This window comes from Morus notabilis, unplaced genomic scaffold (genome assembly GCF_000414095.1).
Source record: "Morus notabilis unplaced genomic scaffold, ASM41409v2 Scaffold18, whole genome shotgun sequence".
Classification (NCBI taxonomy): Eukaryota; Viridiplantae; Streptophyta; class Magnoliopsida; order Rosales; family Moraceae; genus Morus; species Morus notabilis.
This window is the reverse complement of record NW_010358991.1, coordinates 217,710-241,111: the sequence shown is the minus strand read 5'-3', so window position 1 is coordinate 241,111 and position 23,402 is coordinate 217,710. Positions and strand designations below refer to the sequence as shown.

Here is a 23,402-nt window from a genome sequence, read left to right as displayed (position 1 = left end):
CATTTAAATCATATCTTATTGAAAAAAATTTCCATGCACAAGTTTTTATAATAAATATCATCGCTTTGAATATTACAACTAGTTGCAAATCCATTAGATCACTGGGAACCTTAAAGAGATGATCCTTCCTTTGATATTGGGAACCTTAAAGATGTAATCCTTGCTTCGACACTGGTAATCTTAAAGAGGTGACCTTACTTCAACATTTTGAGAACTTTAAAGAGGTGACCCTTGCTTCGACACTCTGAGAATCTTAAAGAGGTGACCCTTACTTCAACATTCTAGGAACCTTAAAGAGGTGACCCTTGCTTCGACACTGAGAACCTTAAAGATGTGACCCTTACTTCAATACTCTGGGAACTTTAAAGAGGTGATCCCTATTATGGTCCTTAATACCCTTGCTTCAACATTATGGGAACTTTAAAGAGGTGACCCTCACTACGACACTGAGAACCTTAAAGAGATGACCCTTGCTTTAACACTCTGGGAACCTTAAAGAGGTGGCCCTTACTATGGTCCTTAAAGAGGTGACCCTTGCTTTAATATTCAGGGAACCTTAAAGAGGCGACCCTTGCTTCAACATTCTGAGAACCTTCAAGAGATGACACTTGCTTCAGCATTCTAAGAACCTTAAAGAGGTAACCCTTGCTTCGACACTGGGAACCTTAAAGAGGTGACCCTTGCTTCCATACTGAGAACCATAAAGTGGTGACCCTTGCTTCAACACTCTGGGAACCTTAAAGAGGTGACCCTTGCTTCTACAAAAGTGCAACAAAATAAAGGATCTACGCGTTCAACATTCTGGGAACCTTAAAGAGGTGACACTTGCTTCAACATTTTGGGAACCTTAAAGAGGTGACCCTTACTACAGCATTCTACGACCCCTACTACAGTTTTTAAAGAGGTGACCCCCACTACGGTTATCAAAGAGGTGACCCTTACTTCAGCATTTTAGGAACCTTAAAGAAGTGACCCTTACTACGGCACCTTAAAGAAGTGATCCTTACTACAACAGTTTAGAAATCTTACAGAGGTGATCCCTACTACGGACCTTTAAAGAGACGACCCTTAATATAGCATTCTGGGAACCTTAAAGAGGTGACCCTTGCTTCGACACTCAAAATTTTAAAGAGGTGACATTTGCTTCGACACTCTGGGAACCCTTGTTTCAGCATTCTGCGAACCTTAAAAAGGTTACCTTTAAAATTGATCTCTCTAAGAGGGTGAGTTTACTACACTTAGAAAACTCTTTAGAATTTTCAAGTCAAAAATTCCAAGCAGTATTAAAAAGCCACTAGGGCCTCCAACGAGGGAGAGGAAATAATACCAAAAGCAGAGGGAAAAATAAATGACAAAGCTTTCAACAATTAGAAAAAATTCAAAAGAAAAGAATAAAAAGATTAAAGAAATTATGTGTGGATCTTCTTAAATTCGTCAGAAAGTTGGAAGTCCTCAACGGCTTCAGCACCAATTTCCTTGCATCTCTTTCTAAACTCCTCGGAGGCAAGGCAATCCTTAGCAGCTTCTTGGCGCCAACCTTCTTCTCCTTCACGAAGCCTTCAATCAGCTTCACTAAGGTACTTCTCCCTGGACACCTCAATTTTCTTTTAGAGCTTCTCCTATTCCTCTTGAAGTTTATCCACCTTTTTAGCCTCGTCGGCTTGATCTTTCTTGGCGAGGTCCTTCTCCTCCATGGCAATCTTGGAAATGAGTTTCTCAACATCGAGGAGACTCTTTAAGCTCACCTCGAGCTAGTTCATCTCTTTCCTCTGCTTCTGAACTTTGATCAATTCAATCAGATTGAAAAGGGAAAGAATGAGGGCCTACAAGCGGACAAGGCAATTACGGTTAGAAAAAGCATAAGGAAGGTAAGTAAAGCTTCAAAATTTAGAAAGGATGAGGCATACATCAACTTAGTAGAAGACTTATTTTCTCATGCAGTTAACAAGTGGAGATCTGGAGATCACAACCAAATTTTTATCAATGAAGTTCTCATAAATAGCCTGAAAGGTAATGGAAAAACATTGTGGAAGGTCCAATGCAGCTTCTCTTTGGGCACCGAGGACGTCGAAGATAAGATATAATAAGTCTTTAAGAAGCATCTTTAAAGAAAATCAACGGATACATGAATGATTTCATGCTAAAAACAACAGAGTTCAAGCATCTTTCTACAAAAATTGAAAATGAAAAGGCATGATCTACCGGCCCAGATCTCACCATTTAAATGGTCATAGGAACATTTAACACAACGACATGATAAGTGACGTAATCAACGAGACTATTATACTTCTTAGCATCTTTAGTGACAGAGGCGTCATTGCTTAAAGATAAAATCCTTCACGAGTAAGCAAGCCTTAAGGAGGAATCAAAGAAGACCTATTTTCTGATCAAAGCTTGAAGCAATCCATTGAAATGCCTCGACTTGGGGGTAGATATTGTAAGGTAAAAATATAGACCTACTAAGAAGGCCCAATATCATTAAAAAGCCCATTAAGAGCATAAGGACAACTCAGCCCTCGTGCCACATCATCAATATTAAGCAATAACGGTAAGAAGTCGACCCTTCTAGAAGCTTCAAGAATGTTTAAGGGGATGAGGCTTCAGGCTATACCTAAGGAGAAGAAGCTTCGTCCAATCCTTACGAAGTTAAGGCTTCTCAAGATTAAGAAAGTGTTTAAGGATCGTAAGACCAAGTTTTAAGGAGTCGAGGCTTCGCAAGGCTCCAAGAAGTGTTCAAGGAAATGAGGCTTCAGGCTACACCTAGGGCGAAAAGGCTTCACCTGACTCTTACGAAGTCGAGGCTACGGGAAGATAATGAATCTGTGAGATTTGCTCTAGAAGTCAAGATTTGTATTTTAAACATGAAATTTAAATATGGAAACCGCACTAATTAATTGTAATCTCTATCTTTTAGAAAACTATCTCAAAATATAAGAGAAATATCCCAAAGTCAACTAAGGAAAGTGTTACATGGAAAAAATCCCACACTCAACGTCAGCCACTAGATGGTTACCGTGTGGGCAGACACCATGTGGCATTATAAGTATTAAACGACCAGGCCAATTGAACGTAAAAGGATCTCAGCATCCTAGGGACGCCAACTCTAGACGTCGATCGTAAATAAGAAATAAAGCCCTCAAGAGGATGACCGTACTGAAGAGTGCATCGTAACACACGGTCGACCCCACTCATCCCTGGGAATAAAGACCACTTCAAGGAACACTAAAGCGCTGACCCCATCCACATTCGTAAGGTGTGGCAGCTTTTCAGAGATGTGGCAGGCATTTAATGCATGCAGAGGTAGTGGGGAGGCAGGTGGTCAAAGTTAGTGGAGAACGAGGCCGACTAGCCAACATCTCGGTCACCAAAGGACATTGTTCTGAGGAGTGACAAGACCACTTTAGAGTATGGTTAAGGGTTTAGCGGGAATGACAGTATATAAATATGAGAAGAAAGGATCACGGAAAAGGGGCTCTTTTCGGGACACACCCTTAAAACCTCTTCTCTCTCAAAAAAGACTCATTGTAAAATTATTCCAAAATGTCTTTCCCCCAGAGAATTGTAACTCTTCTAAAAAAAGAAATAGTAAGATGCTCTCACGCATTTTTCTCTCTGGCTTTTAATCATATTCTAAATCCACTTGCAAACATCGAAAATTTACCATTAACATGGTGACGAGTTTTTACCATCAACAGAAGGTTTATGAGTGGTGATCTAAGCTATAAATAGGGGATTATAGACTAAAAATTCTCAAAAGTCTCACACTGAGGAAAAAATGTGTAATCTCTTCTCAAATTAGTGAAATTCTCTCCCCCTCCCATAGTGAATGTAGCTCTCAAATCGAAAGTGAACCAGTATAAATCTTTATGTATTCTTATTTTTACTGTATTTAACTCCGTTCTTTTGTATTTATATTGCTGCAAATCGTATTAATTTATCTCAAAATTCGTTAATTCTTAGTTGACGAATTTTCACCATCAAGTTAGGACCACCGACCACTATTTCAGGAATAAATAAACGTTAAAAAAATATGTGTGTATCTTATGTAAGTTATTAGTTGTCCCCTTAAAATTTTTTATAAACTACAATACCGATATCTTTTTTATAAAAAAAAAAATATATATATATATATGTAACTTAAATTCAAAACCCAAAAATCTTAAAGGGCACACGTATTAAAATCCAAACTTATAAAATACAAAATAATAACAATTAACTTTTTTAAGGAGAAAAGAAAAGTAAAATTTTGAGAATTTGGCTGGAAAAAGTTCATTCCATAACAGAAAAACAAAGAGCAAAAAAAGGTCGGGACCCAGCCCAAGTTAATTACCTTGAAGATGTATAGGTTCCAATCTAGTCAAAGATCAATACTGTCTAGAATAATTAAAGATGGATTCATGGACCATCAATATTATTACTTTTTTCTTATGTATTTTATGCCAGAACAACTATATATATTTATGACTTGCCTTTTCACTTTAAAAAAAAAAAAAAGACTGCCTTTCACCCTTGGCTTATATGTTTGTAGCTTTATTTGAAAGGAATACAAACGAGAACGTGCTTAAAAGAGACAGCGTACAAATTTTGTCTTTCGGGATATTCCAACTTCAGCCAAAACAAAAAACAGGACCACTTAAAATATGTCTTTCGATTATTTCCACGCGCTATTTTAAGTTTCTCTACTTTTCCATTCATCACAACGTACACAGTAACTTTCGAAATTAACATTATAATTTTGATGTCAATTTGAAATTATGAAATCACCTCATGGTTATTAACCATCTTACTAATTTCTTTATTTCTCATTGATAGTTCTATTAATTTGAGCAAAGATACTTCAAATTATAAGATTTTTATATAGTAGGGTATGAAAATATAATTTATTGGTAGGGTTTTATTTTAAACCCTTAGAAATGTATCAAGTTTTTTCAATTTTGTATACCTTCTTATTTTAATACAATTTTGGCTAAATCGAAATTGAGAAATATGCATTACAATTTACAGTAGATCAGTATAACCCTATCATAAAAACTTTTCTTCAAAATACTTTCAGAAAGGACATGAAATGAAAAATAAAATTAATGCTACGTTTGAAGATAAAAGAGTATTTGCTTAAAGTTCCAGCAAAGAAAAAAAAAAACAACTTTGCTTAAAGCCTTAGAAAGAACAAGTGCTGAGCTTTTTTTTAAGGTACTGTAGTAATTTGCTATAGCAATTTTTGTCAAACTATGGCCCACGTTATACAACAATCAAATAATAGATTGTACATAATTTAAACTCGCCTGGATAGGACAATATAATTTGTACTGGCATTGAATAAATTCGGTAAAAGCGATTTGGGATAATTTCCTGTGGGCACGACCATATTCATTACTCCTTAATTCTCTTAACTATTTGCTATCAGTTTGAATTTTTCCAGATAAATATGGTATTACACGTAAGATTAATTAATAGTAGTATTAGTCATGTTTTCTTTTTCCCTTAATTCTAAAACCAAAGTAATTTATAAGCGCAACATCTAATCTATAGTTGGGAAAATATTTTGCAAGATTATTGAACGTTTGTGAAACTGTATATAATGTTTCTCACGCAAAGCTTCAAAAAAAATAAAAAATATATGGTAAAAGGTTTTGTTTCTTCCAATCATTACCTTAAAAATCTCTGTAAAATTCTACGGCGCAACAGTCTATTTGTGTGAACCCCTAGCTAGTGAAAACATCCTTTTAATCTTTCTATCCATATACTTTGATATTCTTTCTAATTTTTTAAATGATATGTCATAATATAGATGGTTAGATAACATAACTTTGGACAAAAAGTCTCGAGTATATAGAAAATCTCTAACATTTTAGATTAATTAATTGACAATAATAGAAGTAATTTAATTAGTTTCTAATATATTAATTCTAAATTACCCTTTTTTAAATATATTCAAAATACTTAGTAGTAGTACGCGTCTAAAGATATATCATCAGAAGAAAGTACAAGTGATGATCCACAATATCATAATCATAATTATCTAAGATTTAAGAAGAAGATAGAAAGTACAAGAAGATGATCCACAATAGTTGTTTGACCTTTGTACTCCATTTTCAAGTCTACGTACAAATGGTTGGCCCCGCCATTTACGAAAGGACTATGGGGATGTTTGGTTAGAGGATTCAAATCATAATTTGAATCATGATTCGCTACAGTGTTTTTTTTCACAAAAAATACACGTAAATCGAAAATGATTCTAATCCATGAACTAAATGTCTCCTATATGTTTCAACCTGACGGGATCGAATCCCATTTCTCAATTACTAAATATGGTATCTTTAGAAAGAAAAAAAAATACTAATATGGTATAGTCAGTCACTTTCAAATTTTAGCCTTACAAAGTAGTAAACTGAACTCCTCGTTTATTGGCGAAATTATTGGTGTGATTGGCTATTTTTACTCAATGTCATATCCTTTTAATAAAATTTTAGTCTTGTTCTCTTCGCAATTCAAATCACAACTCAAATTTTATTATTACAGCAATTTTCCTTATAAAAAATCAAATTATTTTTTTTTATTACAGTGTTTTTCTCTCACAAATACAACACAAGTTCTTAATTTGAGTTGTGAAACAGACGCCCTCTTTATTTGCATGCAATCAAATCTTCATTAAGAGGTAGGAAATGTAATTTCTTAATTAATAGCTTTGTTTTTTTTTTCTTTTTCAGCCTTTTTTTTTTTGGCAAATTTTGTAATTAATTAGTAATTTGATGTTATGATCAATACATATATGTCACGTTTTACTGGTGCAGTGACATGACATATGACATGAACTTCGCACATGGATTGCTTGTCTTCTTGCAGACCGATATTGTCGAAATGCATGCACCTCTAATTAGTAATTTCTCATTCAAGGACCAATGATGGCGACAAACTATGTATGATTGGAGTGGCAGATAGCTTTGATCACCATATATGTCACGTTTTACTCGTGCAGCAACATGAACTTCTCACATTCATTGCTTATCTTCTTGCAGACAGATATTGTAGTTATAAGTTTAGTTTGACAGTGAGTAACTTTATATCTATTTTGAATAACAAACCGGTGTATCATCGAGTATATATTCCACTGATATTTTGGCCAAAAAGGTCCCCTACTGGCTACTACACGAGATACCCATGTTTTAAATTTGTTCCGACTCCTTACTGATATGACTGAATGAGAATATGATACGCTAGGATATTTACTAAGAAAAACAACAACGACAAACAGACAACAATAAACAATTGTATTAGAATTTGTCAATTCTGAGTGTATGCCTTTTCATTTTGATTACTAGATCTAGTGTTCAAAAACGTGCATAATTACATACCTAAAGAAATTTACAAAATTATTGCAGTCAATTAATATGGTTTATTTCTTCATGTTTAGTCTGACTTCATACAGAATTAACCGAAGATTCTATGAAGAAATAACTTATTCATCCAACATTCATAAAGTAAAATGTATGCTCATATCTTGCTTGCACTCTAGCCCTTTAATTTTTATAAATAATAATAATTAGGATCACACTTCATCTACCAATTAAGCTGTGTACCAAGTGATATTTGTGATTATATTTATGTTATTTTCATTTTCTTTTTTTTGTCAATTTGATGTCTGTAAGTCTCTTCTATTGATCAGATGGTAATCAAAAAGAAAGCTAAGCCCTTTAAGGACGAAGATCTTTGTCTCTTTTCAATTAGACATTCAGAAACCATCACAAAGAAAGGAATATTCGTGCCGAATATTAATTCGAGCAAAAAAAAAGTGATCAATTCAATCAGTATTTTTTTTTTTTCCTTTTTTTGGTAATAGTTGTATTCTTAATTCAATCAGTAGTTGTATCCACAAAAGCACCACTCTCTATTTACAAAGGACCACTCTATACATTTAGACAAGATTCGTCACAAAGAAACGTCTTTCAGAAATTGCAAAAAGTAATGAAATAATTAATACGGAAAAGGGGAAAATGAATATTTCATTTACTCAACCAATAATATTACAAAACCTCAGCCTTTATATACAAAGTAAAATAACAAACTTGTTGAGTAAGCTTAACAAACTAACAAACTTACTAAGTAAGCTTAACAAACTAACTAGTCTAATTAACTAGCTAGTCTAAAACTCCCCCTCAAGATGGACTGTGAATGTTTTTCACAACCATCTTGGACAACAAAGGAAATAACAATGTTGAAGGCCAGGCTTTGGTGAACATGTCAGCAAGTTGATGCTTGGAGCTGATCGGCATGAGTCTAAGGAAGCCAGCAGAAACTTTATCACGAATGAAATGACAGTCAATTTCAATATGCTTTGTACGTTCATGGAAAATCGGATTAGAAGCAATGTGCAACGCAACCTAATTATCACAAAAAAGAAGAACCGGACCATCAAGAGAAACAGAAAAATCGTTCAACAATTGTTGAATCCAGACAAGTTCACTTGTGGTGACTGCCAATGCCCTGTATTCAGCCTCAGCAGAAGAACGAGATACAATGGACTGCTTCTTTGCTTTCCATGAAACCAGAGAATCACCAAGAAAGACACAAAAACCAGAAACTGATCTCCTGGTGTCAACACAAGAAGCTCAATCAGCATCGGAAAAAGCACGAAGCTGCAAAGAAGATGTGGACGAAAAGAATAAACCCTGACCAGGGGCTGTCTTGAGATACTGAAGAAGGTGATGTGCAGCCTGTAAATGAGGGAGCCGAGGCTGAGATAAAAATTGACTTAGCTTGTGTACTGCAAAAGTAATATCAGCACGAGAGAGAGTAAGGTAAAGAAGACGACCAATGAGACGTCTATACTGGGAAGCATCTTGAAGAAGCTCTCCGGCAATGGCAGTGAGTGAGAGTTTAGGGTCCATAGGTAGAGAAGCTGGTTTTGTTAGGTTGAGTTGGGTCCAATATCCTTTGATTTCTGTAAAAAGGTAATTGGAACGCTGGATTGAAAGAATAAAGCCCGAGCCACATTAAGCAAATGTTGATGCTTGCGTTCCACAACTGAATTTTGTTGTGGAGTCTCTACACAAGAGAATTGATGTAAAATGCCTTTTTCATGAAATAGTTCTGTGAAAGCCAATTCCTTGGCATTATCCGACTGAAAACCTTTGATCTTGACATGGAACTGAGTCTCAACAAAAGTGAAAAACCTTGGTATAGCTATAGTTACATCGGACTTGTGCTTAAGTAGAAAAATCCAAGTAAACCTAGTGCAATCATCAACAATTGTCAAAAAATACCGATAACAAAGTGCACTAACATGATATGGACCCCATATATCACAGTGAATCAAGTCAAAAGGCAACGGAGACATGTTATTATGAGAAACAAAGGATAACCGCCTTTGTTTGGCCAGAGGACAAACATAACAAGGTTCATCATTATTACACTTGAAAACCTCACACTGTAATTGAGGAGCCAAAGTGCTCAATCGTTTGAAAGACAAATGCCCAAGCCTACTATGCCAAGTATGGGCTGAGACCTTATTAACTTGAACTATGGAATTCAAAATTGCAAAATTCTTATGACTCAATGACTCGGGAAGAAAGTCTTGAGATGAAGACTCTCTATGCAACAGATATAGCTCTTCAACTTTATCACCCCTGCCAATCATCTTCTGATTGTTGGAGTCCTAAATGATGAAGTGGTCATGAAAAAAGCTTACTAAAAGGTGGGAATCAATCATAAGTGCACTGACAGAGAGTAAGTTGAAATGAAACTGAGGAACAAACAAGACATTCTTGAGAATCAAGTGAGAATTAATCTATACATCTCCAGACAAACTGACAGCAATTTGAGTATTGTTTGGTAAGGTCACAGTAAAATCCTTAAGAGGTCTCAAGAATAGAAACAAGTTGGCATTTGAACAAATGTGCTTAGACACACCAGAATCGACTATCCATTGATCTGGAAAGGAAAAATGAGTTCTCTTTGAGACAGAAGAACAAATACCTGTCAAGAATGAAGAATAAGAGGTGTTTGTTGGAGTAACATCCTTCACAGAATCCTTCATAGAAGTAGCTAGATGGCTAGACAACGCTGTCATCAACTGTTGGTATTGATTATTATTCAATGTCTTGAGAAAACCTCCTATAGCTCCATCTTCGGGACTTAAACTGTTCTGAGAATGCGAGCCGGTTTGAGAATCAAGTTGCTGGATGTTTGGTTGACAGTAGCGTTTTGAAACTTCGGCCTTGGCTTATAACCCGGTGGATACCTATGGATTTTGTAACACTTCTCAATAGTGTGTCCATGAAAATTACAATGAGTACAAAAAGGTCTCTCTTTCCTCTGTCCCCTATGATTTCCAAAATTTTGAAAATCATAACTAGAAGAATTGGCCCGTTTGGATCCATCTTGTTTGACAGCAAAGGCCAAGCTGGAAGTAGAATCCATTCCTGAGCTGTTGTGAGAAACTACACTGCGTTGATGTTCTTCTTGAGAAAGAAGAGTAAAGACTTTGTTGGTAGGAGGCAACGGATCAAGAAGGGGCAATTGTCCCCTAATCTGAGCAAAGCTGTCATTTAATCCCATAAGGAAGGACATAACATACTCTGCTTGAAAAAAAAAAAAACTAATTTAATGCCTTGACACCTCCATAAGAACATTTTCCACAAGAACACGAAGGTCAGAAATTGTTCAATTCTTCCCACAACGCCTTCAATCTCGTGAAATATACGCCAACAGATTGCTGATTTTGAACATGGTTCACTAATTCTCGGCGCAATTGAAAAATTCTAGGGCCATTACTTTATTGAAATCGATCTTGAAGATCGATCCAGATTTCAAAAGCTGAATCAGAGAACAACACACTAGCAGAAATTTCCTTGGAAACAGAATTAAGAATCCAAGAAATAACTATGTTGTTATTCTGAATCCAAGAGTTTAGAAGATTCGCATCCGTACCGTCTGGGCGTAGAATGGAACCATCGATGAAACCGAGTTTATTCTTCACAGATAAAGCAATCATCATCGCGCGACTCCAAGATGTATAGTTGTCGCCAGTAAGCTGCTGTGAAACAAGTACAAGCCCCGGGCTGTCGGAATGATGAAGGAAGAACGAATTCAGAGGATCTTCAATGGCGGATTTACCAAGTTGCGAAGTAGTAGAACCAGAAGAGGGAAATGTCGAGGAATCCATGGAAATGCTTGTATGAACAAGGAATCAAGAGAAAATGAAGAAAGAAAACAAAGATCTCTTGTATGAAGAAAAATCAAGAACGATCGAATGAAGAATCAAGAGGATCGGATGAAGAATCAAGAGGATTTAGGTAGCGGAAAAGGAAATTTTGCTTTGATACCATAATACGGAAAAGGGGAAAATGAATATTTCATTTACTCAACCAATAATATTACACAACCTCAGCCTTTATATACAAAGTAAAATAACAAACTTGCTGAGTAAACTTAACAAACTAACAAACTTGCTAAGTAAGCTTAACAAACTAACTAGTCTAATTAACTAACTAGTCTAAAAATAATTCATTTTCAAGATTTCAAACTCAAATTTCTCATATATGTCAATATCATGGCTACCCTTACGGCTGGGAACATGATGAGAATCGTTACGAACTTATTTACATTTGTCGCCTAATAAGAATGAGGTTAAAGTTCCAAAATACGACAAGCAAGAAAACCAACTAATTATATGGCAATTATCAATCATAATACATGATTATATTTGATAATTAGCCGGCCAGTAAAACAAAGCTAAGATTGATATGCTTATTACATGGCAGCTAATGGGCCGAAGCAGAGAGGGTTGTAATGTGGAGAAAAAATAGTGGAGGGTGAGTGTTGTGCCAAACGTCAAATTAATCGGATTTAAAATAAATATGAATAACAGAAAAATTCAAGAGACAAAAGGATTTAATGTGGTTCAGCTTTTGGCCTACGTCCACGAACAAAAACGGTGAAGAAATTTCACTATAACCAAAGGAGATTACAAAAGCTTATCAAATATCTCTCGCCACCCAAATCCCGAACACCAAAAATCTCTCAACCTAAAAACAAGAATACCAAATACCAAATAATTAAATTCTATGATCAAATCTCACTCAAAAGAAACAAAAAAGAGAAAACTGTGTATCAATGGGAACAAACACTCTCTGCTATCACTCTTGCGCTCTAACATACACATATAGCATATATAATGCTTTCTCCAAGTAAAAGTCGGCAAACCTGCCGTAGCACTAAAACAAAGGGAAAGATATGGGCCTTGGGCCCAAACCTAAAAACATGCTTTGTGAGCTTAATTTGAAGCCACACGCCTAACAATCTCCACTTTAGCAAAAATTAAGCCAAGCCCAAATAATGAAACCTCTCCGCCATATCCTCCAAAATCCCGTAGGGCTAATTCCAATTTATAACACCAAATAAGCCCAAGCAACGCCAGAACTTCCAAACGGCAATCAACTTAATCACCAAACTTGTCACAACTAATGCAATACAAATGAGATTATCAACCTCCACATGTTCACGAATACCGGGATCTTTATCTGCAACTACTAACTCATTGTCTTCAAATAGGATGGCAAAATCATCAACTCTGTGAATTACCAAACTTTGTGACTTTGGCTCAACAAACCACAACCAATAGTTGTTCACCCCAAACTCAAATCCTAGGAATGTTTTTGTCCTTCGCTCAAATTTACCATCATTCACATGAGCACAAATAGAACAACCAAATCTCAAAACAAAATCAACAAAGCAACTAAGCCGTACCTCAATTGGAGTCTTCAATCCAAATGCAGTTGATGGAGATCTAACTAAAAAATAGGCTGGAAAACCAAACTTAGAAAGCAAACAGCAAGCTTTCCCCAAGAGAGCCAAATTCATCATATCTGCGACTAACAACTGTTGTGGCAAATCTCAAATAGTGCGGTGTCTCACTATCTTCTTCTCGCAGAATCCGTAACTCTCACCAAATTACACACCATCATAGTCATCAACAAACGTCAAAACTGACATCCCCACATCACTCACATGACCCGAATGTAAATGCCATGAATGAGTGATCCTAAAATCTGGATCTAACCAAGATGAGACCGTGGTAGCACCAACAACTGTACTACCCTGTAGAAAATAGAGGCCATTATGCAACTCTCCCTTAATCACCATAGAAGCTCCCTTACTAGCTCTCAAAACTCTACCTTCAGCAGAATACCTATAACCTTGTGAGTCGAGAGTCCCCAAAGAAACAAGATTTTTCTTCAAATCTGGCACATGTCTAACATCAGTCAAAGTCATAACTCTGCCATCAAACATCTTAATTTTGACTGTTCCAACACCAGCAACACTACAGGACATATTATTCCCCATAAAGACAACACCCACATCAAGAGACTGGTAGTCAATAAACCAATCTCTATTAGGGCACATATGTTGAGAACATCCAGAATCAAGAATCCAAGAATTGCCTACGCAATCACTAGACACAGATAGGACATAATCATCATCTTCAAAATACTCAACAATATTAGCTAATGCTTCTTCACCAGTTTCCTTGTTTCCCTTGAGCTTTGGGCAATCAACTTTCCAATGCCCTAGTTGGCGACAATAATTGCAGTTGCCTTTTCTATTTTTTTACTTTCCTCTATTTTTATTTTTGTCTTTTTCAATTCCTCTCCCTCTAACAACCAATGCACCTGATTGATTTTCAACCCAATTTTCAGACACATTTTTCTTCAGTTCTTTGGAATTCAAAGACGCCTTAACATATTCCAAAAATATAGTGTCTCTACCATATAACATAGTATCAACAAAGTGCTCATACGAACAAGGTAAAGAACATAACAAAATTAATGCCAGATCCTCATCATCAATTTTCACATCAATATTCTTCAAATCTAGAATAATTCTATTAAATTCATCAAGATGACTTTGAATAGATGTACCTTCTGACATGCGAAAAGTGTACAAACGCTCTTTCAGATAGAGCCGATTAGTGAGAGACTTAGTCATATACAGACTTTCAAGCTTAAGCCACAACCCAACAGTAGTAGTCTCGTCAATAACCTCATGCAACACATCGTCTGCCAACGACAGCTAAATAGCACTGTGTGCCCTTTCTAAGAGGTCTTCTTTCGCATTATCTAACAACGTTGTCGGTTAAGTCTCCTTGCCGTTTAGCGCCTTGAGCAACCCTTGCTGAACTAATAGGGCTCGCATCTTGACACGCCAAAGATGGAAATCACTATTCCCATCGAATTTTGTAATTTCATACTTTGTCGTCATTGTGGTGGTCATAAATCCCAAAATAATTAGACAAATAAACTAAAGTTCTGATACCAGTTGTTGTGCCAAACTTCAAATTAAACGGATTCAAAACAAATATGAATAACAGAAAAATTCAAGGGACAAAAGGATTTAACGTGATTCGGCTTTTGGCCTACGTCCACGAACAGAAACGGCAAAGAAATTTCACTATAACCAAAAGAGATTACAAAAGCTTGTCAAATATCTCTCACCACCCAAATCCCAAATACACCTAAAATCTCTCAACCCAAAAGCAAGAATACCAAATACTAAAGAATTAAATTCTCTCATCAAATCTCACACAAAAGAAACAAAAAAGAAAAAACTGCGTATCAATAGGAACAAACACTCTCTGCTATCACTCTTGCAGCTCTAACATACACATATAGCATATATAATGCTTTCTCTAAGTAAAAGTCGGCAAACCTGCCGCAGCATTAAAACAAATGGAAAGATGTGGGCCTTGGGCCCAAACCTAAAAACATGCTTTGTGGGCTTAATTTGAAGCCACACGCCCAATCAGAAGAGTGCGTGGAGACACACCAATCAGAAAACGGTATCAGCATGGAGAAACGACAGTTGCATCTAAAAATCAATTGAAAAGGAAACATGAAAGTGGACAGCTGCCTCGGAAAATTACAAGAGAACTGAAATTGACAATAACGTCGAAAACGACATATGGTGAAAATAAGACAACAACAAAAAAAAAAAAGAAACAACTCAAAAAGACACGAGCAGAAAAACTAAATAAAAGCAGGATAAGAATAACAAAAATCTCCCAATAACGCTAGCGTAAAAAATGGAAAAAGAAAAGAAAAGTGGTCCAATCATTTGAAAATGTATGATAGAAAACAACATCAAAGCTATAAAACGACATCCACATGAAATACGACTATAATTTGAAAGACAATATCAATAGCAGGAACGACAATAGAAAGTTATAGATTGGGACATACGTGACACGACGTATCAATCCAAACGACGACTTCAAGAGACGGCAACCATTCCAAAAAAAAAAAGAATGGACAACACAAGAGAAACGACGATGTATAAACCCACACTGTGCAATCACAAAAACATTGAGAATAACAAAAATCACAAAACGACGATGAACTAATCAAACGACATGAAAGGAAAAGAAAGAACAGAGACATTTAAAAAAGAAAACCCTACTACGCCCAACTGACAAATAAGCGAGGCGGAAAAAAAGCAGCAACAACAGATATTTATATTAGTGCCCTTAATATATATATATATATAACTACAGTGAAAACGTCAATAAATTCAAAGGCTACACAAACTGGAAATAGGACACTAATACTAGTAACAATGGGAAAAATGATTATAAAAAATACTAACAAAATCAAAAAAACGACACTAGTTGCAAAACAATAAAAATTGAAAAAGAAGACAAGAACACCATATCTTAAACTCGTAATCAATATTCGCTAGTGTCAATTGCCATTGTTTTTAAATCTGGAATTTACGAACTCTATAATTAATGGTAAATCATGAATTCACCTAGGTCTAGACTGAAATATATAGGAAATCACCAGACATAACAAACGACGGTAGAGCTTCAAGTTTAAATTTTTTTTTTTTTTTTAAAAAAAAAAAAAAAAAAAAAAAAAAAAAGACCAGAAGGAATTACTTATTACATATTGGCGACCAGTTAATGGAGATATCATATACGGTGAAATTGTCGATAAAGTTAAACGAGTTCTCAAGAGAACTGCCAACGTCAAAGGAAAACGATCGATGACTTAAAAACGACACAAGTACAAATAGGCAATAACCTAAAGTACAAACAAAATAACCTCAAGAAAGGACATAAAAATAATAAAACAAAAAGCGACTCCTAATGAGTAAAACGACGTCGAAGCAATAACTTCTCAATTCTCAACCGTGACAAGTCGATAACGATTTGGGGAAAAAAAATCAATATAGAAACGACAAAGAACTTCAAAACACTACTAATTGGAAGTAGAATATTAAGGTCCAGACGAGAAGACTTAAATCACAACAAGTGAATAAACGACAGTGATATAAAAACAACAATGAACTAACCAAACGGCATGAAGAGAACAAAAATGTCAGAAATAAAAACGACAACACCATATTAACGACAGAAACCACGAAAATGACGACTACTAAACAAAAAGAACCGAAGCAAAATGACAACGATCTTATAACAACAATAAACTAGTTAAGCGACAATTTCTAGCAAAAAAAAAAAAAAAATAGTTATAAACGACAATAAAGTGAAAAACTACATTAATTGGAAATACGACATCAGAAAAAACAACTAACACAAAATCGATGACCTTCACAACGATAACCACCCCTAAATTAAGAAAAAATAAATAAGAAAGGGCGTAAATTGATAATACGACAATATTATTGGAAATAATGAAAACCCTGATAAAAATGACAACCATACAAGAAACGAGGAAAAAAATAATTAAAGGGAAATTAAATGCGATGGAATCGATGATCTACTTAAAGAAACAGTAAATAAGCCAAACCTCAATCTGTGGATACAGTCATTCATAATAAAGTTTGCATTCTTTCTTGCCGCATGTATGATATTACATTATTCTAATGTAAAAGTTGCAAATTATTGACCACGTGAGGAGATAGTACTTTGTAATTAGTTAAAAACTTATCTCTGGTTCTTTGAAACACAAAAACATGATCATCGACTATTCTCCAGCTCCATTATTAGTTCTCCACTTTAATCACTCGTTTCAAATGGAGATGCTGTTCGGAACACCCTTGCCGGTGACACCGGAGCCCGAAAACGGCTTCAAAAGCTCATATGGCGCAACCCCAGCTCCAGTTCTGTTCTTCAATTCAGCATTAGCATTCCTCTCGTCGATAATCCCTTCAATCTCCTTCAACCTCCCGCTGAACTGCTCGAAAGCCGCCTTTATATACGGATCTTCGCTCCACGACGGCTCCGACATCTCCCCGATGTACTCCTCATCCGGTGAATGGCTAGACAGCACATCCAAAATGGTCATCACTTTCGTTGCCTGAATTTTCGTCGGCAGGCACTGCAAAAGCGTGCCTTCAGGCTTCTCCAAGAAGTACTTCCACTCCTCCGGTTTCGGGTCTTCCGTCGGGACGTTGGTTCGCGCAATAGTGGCCCTGTTGGGGAAGTACCCTGCGTAGTCATACTGTCCGAAGTTGACGGCTGCATGGTGGCCTGATGTTACCCAAATCATTGTTGTGACGATTTCTATCAGGTCTTGAGGTGTCTTCAAAACGGGCCACCATGGCTCGTCCTTTTTGTCCGCGTGACCGACGGTTCGGATTTCTGTCCACCATGCTTGGAGCTCTTCGTCGGACTCCACTTGGCTTGCGCTTGAGTAATAGTGGTTGACATAGTTAGTCACCCATTGTTTGGTGGCGTCCCAGATAAGGAGACCATCGTTGGCAAAAGGGTAGTCTTCAATTGTTAGCTTTAGCCCATGCGGTGCACTTGGGTCCTCAACAGCCAGTCCTCTACAAAATATGACAATAAAAAGAAAATTAAGATCATTAATTTGTTTCGTAGTAATCCCAATTCAATGAGAAATCGCCTATAGTGAGTTTTTTCTCTTCTCTTTTTTTCCCCTTAAATAAAACTTGGGACGGGCATTGAGTGGCTCATCAGAAGGTGCCGACCTAATTGGGATGTTCTATTGTTTTTGGTGTTACCTGCTGATGAGGTCAGCTGGCAACCCCTCATTGTCGAATCGCCACAACTTGTCGTAGGCATCGGAGCTGAGCTGAATGGAGTATTTATCAGGAGAGAATGTGCTTTCAATGATGCCACCTGCGTTGATTAGGAGTTGGCGTGCAAGACCATTGATCTGCATTGTGTATCTAAAGTGTGGGTTCAACAATCTAGCTATTGGGTGCATTGAACTCAGCTGCCTGTTTGTTGCTATTATATAAGGTTCCGTGCAACAATGTGTCCTTAGCCTGGAAATTATAATAGAAGAATTCATCAGGTCCAATCTTAAAACGAATTTACAGAAATTAGCACTATATACAGATAGTGAAAACGAATTAAGTTGGGATTAAGTCTCGTTGTTGTTATAGTACTATATACAGATAGTGGTAATAACAAATATGTAAAATATACCAGTGACTAACGAGCTGATGAATGCCAGAATCATGGGCAAGAACATGAGCTTTGGCAATCCTCCAAAGCCAGACACCAGTGGCATCCCAGCAAGGTGTAAAGACTTGCTTCCACTGCGGCTTTTCGTCGATCGGCGGCCGAGTCAGCTCAATGGCCAGAGGCCTCAGCGTACCTTGTGGGGTTAGGAAAAACAGTGCCCGTGATCCGTACAGTGTTGTGCCGCTAAGTTGTCTTACTTTCTCCACATATGGTAATAGCAGGTCATTGTAATCCAATATGAACAACTTCTTTTGTTTTATAGCCTGCACATTTTATTTCATTGTTTGTGATATTACATAAAATGGTAAAATAATAATGATGACGATAATTGGGATGACAGGAAAGTTAAAGATATTATTAAAATATATATTAATTGCCCTTTGTGGTACCTCATCTACAGACATAAGACCACCTATTTCTTTCTCAATTATTTCTGTAGTGATTGCAGACTCTGGCGGGCCGTAGATACTCGGATCGAGGTTACTCTTCAAGGGCCATTCCTGCACAATCCATTCTAATATTTAAACCGCAGAAGTATATATATGGTAGGTATGTGACTTATTAATTTAGTAAATATTCAACCCCTTCTAATTATCTTTTCAACTTTTCATTAAAAAATTATAGAAAATTATAATTTGACAATTGACCTTAATTTTACGATTTAAATCAAACAATCCTAACATAGTGGGTGTAACAATATAAGTAAGAGAATCCGAAATCTAGTCTCATATTATATGGACCGTCTAATTCGAATCTTTCGGTCACAATCAGTGGCCTAATAATAACATATACATACCGTAACCAACTGAATGCATTGTGGATTGAGACCTGCGAGAGTCTGCCTACCAAATTCCTGATCTCTCAGCCAAAAGAATTTGTCCCCTTAAGAAAACATGCAAACTAATTGTGTCATTACACGCATACAAAGTAGTATTGTACCATACTATTAACATATATAAGCAACATATTAGTACTAATATAATTAGTTTGTGTTGCTTAATATATTGCTTACTGTCCATTGTTTCTGGGGGCTCATATTGCAAGACGTCGTCAACGTCGGAAGCGGCCTTGACTAGCCTAGGCAGGACACTTTTGAGAAGTCCTTTGTTGTTACTATTGGGAGGAATCTTAATCCCTTGATCGAAGAGGGTGTCTATGGCAGTGAAATGTGGGAAATCCTCTTCAATTAGTAGTCCCTCCAGCGTCGGTACTAATGCGTGCAAGGCGGAGTAGAGCGTCTTCGCTCCGAAATTTACTGTCTTTACCGCCGAGAAGTTCTCGTCACGAGGGACATAGAAAAGAAGTGCATACCTTGACTCTGATTGTGAATCTGTATCACACACGTAACATTTTAATTGGCAATAAAAAAGATTTTGAGTTTTAGTGTGGTCTTTTATATCCTCTGATAATGTCATTTCACGTCAATAAAAATATTTAAATGGACATTGTATTTTATATAAATTAATACGACATGATATTATTAGAGAGACAGCGTCTTCGCTCCGAAATTTACTGTCTTTACCGCCGAGAAGTTCTCGTCACGAGGGACATAGAAAAGAAGTGCATACCTTGACTCTGACTGTGGATCTGTATCACACACGTAACATTTTAATTGGCAACAAAAAGATTTTGAGTTTGTGCTGTCGTCTCTTATATGCTCTAATAATGTCATTTCACGTCAATAAAAATATTTAAATAGACATTGTATTTTAAATAAAATGATACGACATGATACTACTAGAGGAACATAAAAAATGATATGAGAAGTCTAATCACTTCATAATATTTACCTGTCAAACTAGGTGGACGGCCAGTACGACAACGTCGGGGATAGGGGTGTTCTTCGCCGCCAAGAACAGGTCTTTTGTGGTCGGGGATGAGATCAGGATTCCCAAGATCGTTGTACACATCATAATCGTAGATCCTATCATATCTCTTTCGTTCTCCTTGGCCATTCCCTCTCAACCTAATCTTGTCTTCTTCTCTCAGCCTTCTCAACCCACTTGGTGTCGCGGATGGCAAATATGACTACATGACAACAAGCAGTACGTCCCCCATATATATATATATATAAGCATAATTAATATAGTGAAGAGTGATATATATAAAAAGTGATCGTGAAGTAGTGAGCAGTTAATATATATATATATATATATATATATATATATGTATGTATGTATGTATATGGAATTATGGAGTAACCTTATTGGCGAAGAAGACCCTCTTCTGAGGATTGTCATACTTGGAACAAACCCAAGAGTTGCAGCTAAAGGTAAGGGTGCCATTGGGCAAGCCATGGAGGACAATGTCCTTGAAGAACATCTCATTGTGATGCTGATTCTGGACAAGAATTGCACCAGGCTGTCCAAAATCTTTTGGAACTTCAAAATCTACTTCGTATTTCACATCTCCCAAATCCAACAGGCTCGATTTGTGTGCGTACGCTTTGATTGTACTTCTTTCCTTTCCATCTTCATCGCCAAAAAAAAAAAAAAAAAAAAAAAAAAAAGAGCATATGGTAAGTATGTGATTAAGTTAGTTAATGTGAACTTTTTTTCTTTGATGCATGAATTCTTTTTTTTTTTTTTAGGTGTGGAAGATAGAACTTTTAATATTAATCCAAATTCAACCAGCAAAAAAAAAAAAAGGAAGTAGGTTCTAGTTATTTTCAATAACTATTTTTTATATTATACATAATATACATACGCCTCAACTTGTACATAGAGAGCCTTTTTAAGGATATAATTTTTGTTTTTATGCGAGGAAAAAAAAATAATGACATGAGCATCCATATAAATCATATATAATATTGTTAGCCCATTAAATCGAAGGAGTTCGCGCATTGAATATTTATTATATTGTGCGCGTTATGATTCAATTTATTAGTTGATTTTTCTATTTTTAAATAATGTCTAACTAATCATGTGGTATATTTTTAAATGGTCTCAAACGTGAAAATCAATTAAAAAGTATTTAAAATTTTTTTGAATGATGCGACGTGTATAGAGATCATTTTTTAACACTAAAATTGAAAATAATGACATGAGTTATTACTCTATATATATGTAGTGCTATTGACGTATGAATACCATTAAAACAGAGACGCACAATGGTATCCTAAAAATATGTGATTAATTACAAAATTTTTTCTTAAATTATACTTTTATAACACTTTGTTCTCGATCTTTAAAATGTAACATACATTCTTTCTATTAATGAAGAGGTTTTTTTAATATTTTATTGTTTAAGAGAGAATGAATGTTACGTTTAAAGATTGAGAGTAAAATGTTACAAGAGATATAACTCAAAAAAACAATTTCTATTATATATAATCCAAAAATATTTTACACATTCCCAGAAGGCCAGAAAATATGTATTATACATATTTTCGTGTTCTTGGTATCGATGGATACCTTCTGAAACTCAACTGATTAGCAATAATAATAATTTTTTGAAAAATAAAAAGTCAACTGAAATGACAACAGCATGGGTCATGTGGACATATACAATACTCTATTATATTAGCGGAACAATCAATATAGTGAAATATCAACAAGAAAACATAACATAAAAGTAACACGAGGTAGACTATTAATATTACACGCTTTACGTATTATATTACACATACACAGCTATACACACACGTATGTACATACATAAATACATTCGTGTGTGTGTATACATACACATGTACGGAAAACAATTGAAAATAAAAGATATTATTTATATCACTTCACTTAAAAATAAATAATCGTCATTTAATAAATAAAAAATAAAAATAAGAATTCACGATGGCATTTAATTATTTAAATGACATAAATAATAATAAATTTATCAAAACGACCAAAAAATGTGCACTTTTCTCTGCATGTATATGTATATGTCTTCAGGCAGAAACGAATATATGGGCTTTGGTTTGGTTATAGTACTACCTCATACATAAGTGTGACACTTAACGCAAGATTAAAAAATAAGAACAAACTAGAGGCGTTGTATAACAAAGCTTTTAGCCATTAGATTAAATTTGTGTACTTGAAACCGTCCTCTTTGTATCTATTTTTCTGCATATCTAGCCTTAATTGTGAATTAACCGAGCTTAATTATAATCAAAAAAACTTACTAGTATCAAGCTCAGCGCTAACAAGCTCAAGGAGAATTGATCTCCCGAGCAAATCCGTGGCATCATCAAGTCCTTCGTCTATCCCAACGTTGAGAAGGTCTCCGATGGATGATTTGACGGTCACAATGCCCTTAACATTGGCGGTAATACTTTTAATAATGTCGCTTAAAAGAGCTTTGGTGTTGTTATTAGGAGAGGAACTAACCCTAACACTTGTGTTTTGCTTAGTATGGAGGAGTGAGGGACGTCTTAAATTGACTGAAGGCCTAATTGCGCTACTCTCACTGCCATTGACGAATGGCTTCTGTAATGACTTGTCGGGTATGAAGGTTTGAGTACTTGTTTGTCGAACTTGTGGAATCATCAACATTTTTGAGGCCATTCTTTCTTTCTTTCTCAGCTCTCTTTCTAGTGTTGGATTTTGCTCTTGCAAGTTTTCTAAAAGGCTGGGCACTACTTATATAGGAGGGAAGGGGTGGATAGATCGTCACCATTGACACGTTATTCTCCTCATTTAATTGATTTTTTTTTTGTCTTGAAGTACTAAAAAATATAAAAATAAAAGAGTGAGATCGATAAAATATATTATCTTTACAAACGAGCTGATGGATGATAATATGGTGGGTAGGAAAACTTTTATGGTGTCAGGAAAAAAGAAAAATTTCAGCACCGCGTTAGGAATATAGTAATTTATAAAATTTCTGTTGAAATTTTCGACTCCTAAGTTTTAAATATTAGAGTTAAGTTATAATAAATTTGTGAATTTTAAAAGAATGAGATAACTTGTTATTTTATATTGGAACTTATAAATTTTGAACATTAAAGTTATGATAG

General features: G+C 35.7%; 1 protein-coding gene across 1 annotated transcript; it reads right to left on the bottom strand.

Annotated features, from left to right (window-relative positions):
* Positions 1–16,815: 16,815 nt before the first annotated feature.
* Positions 16,816–22,984, bottom strand: LOC21391370 (linoleate 13S-lipoxygenase 2-1, chloroplastic). Its single transcript, XM_010093695.2, has 9 exons — positions 22,569–22,984; positions 20,651–20,919; positions 20,239–20,476; positions 19,461–19,778; positions 19,245–19,330; positions 18,838–18,948; positions 18,410–18,711; positions 17,980–18,246; positions 16,816–17,784 (listed from the first exon to the last, which is right to left on the bottom strand). The coding sequence occupies exons 1-9, from the start codon at positions 22,948–22,950 to the stop codon at positions 17,025–17,027; spliced, it is 2,733 nt and encodes a 910-aa protein (XP_010091997.1). The 5' UTR covers positions 22,951–22,984; the 3' UTR covers positions 16,816–17,024.
* Between the last annotated feature and the right edge of the window lie 418 nt (positions 22,985–23,402).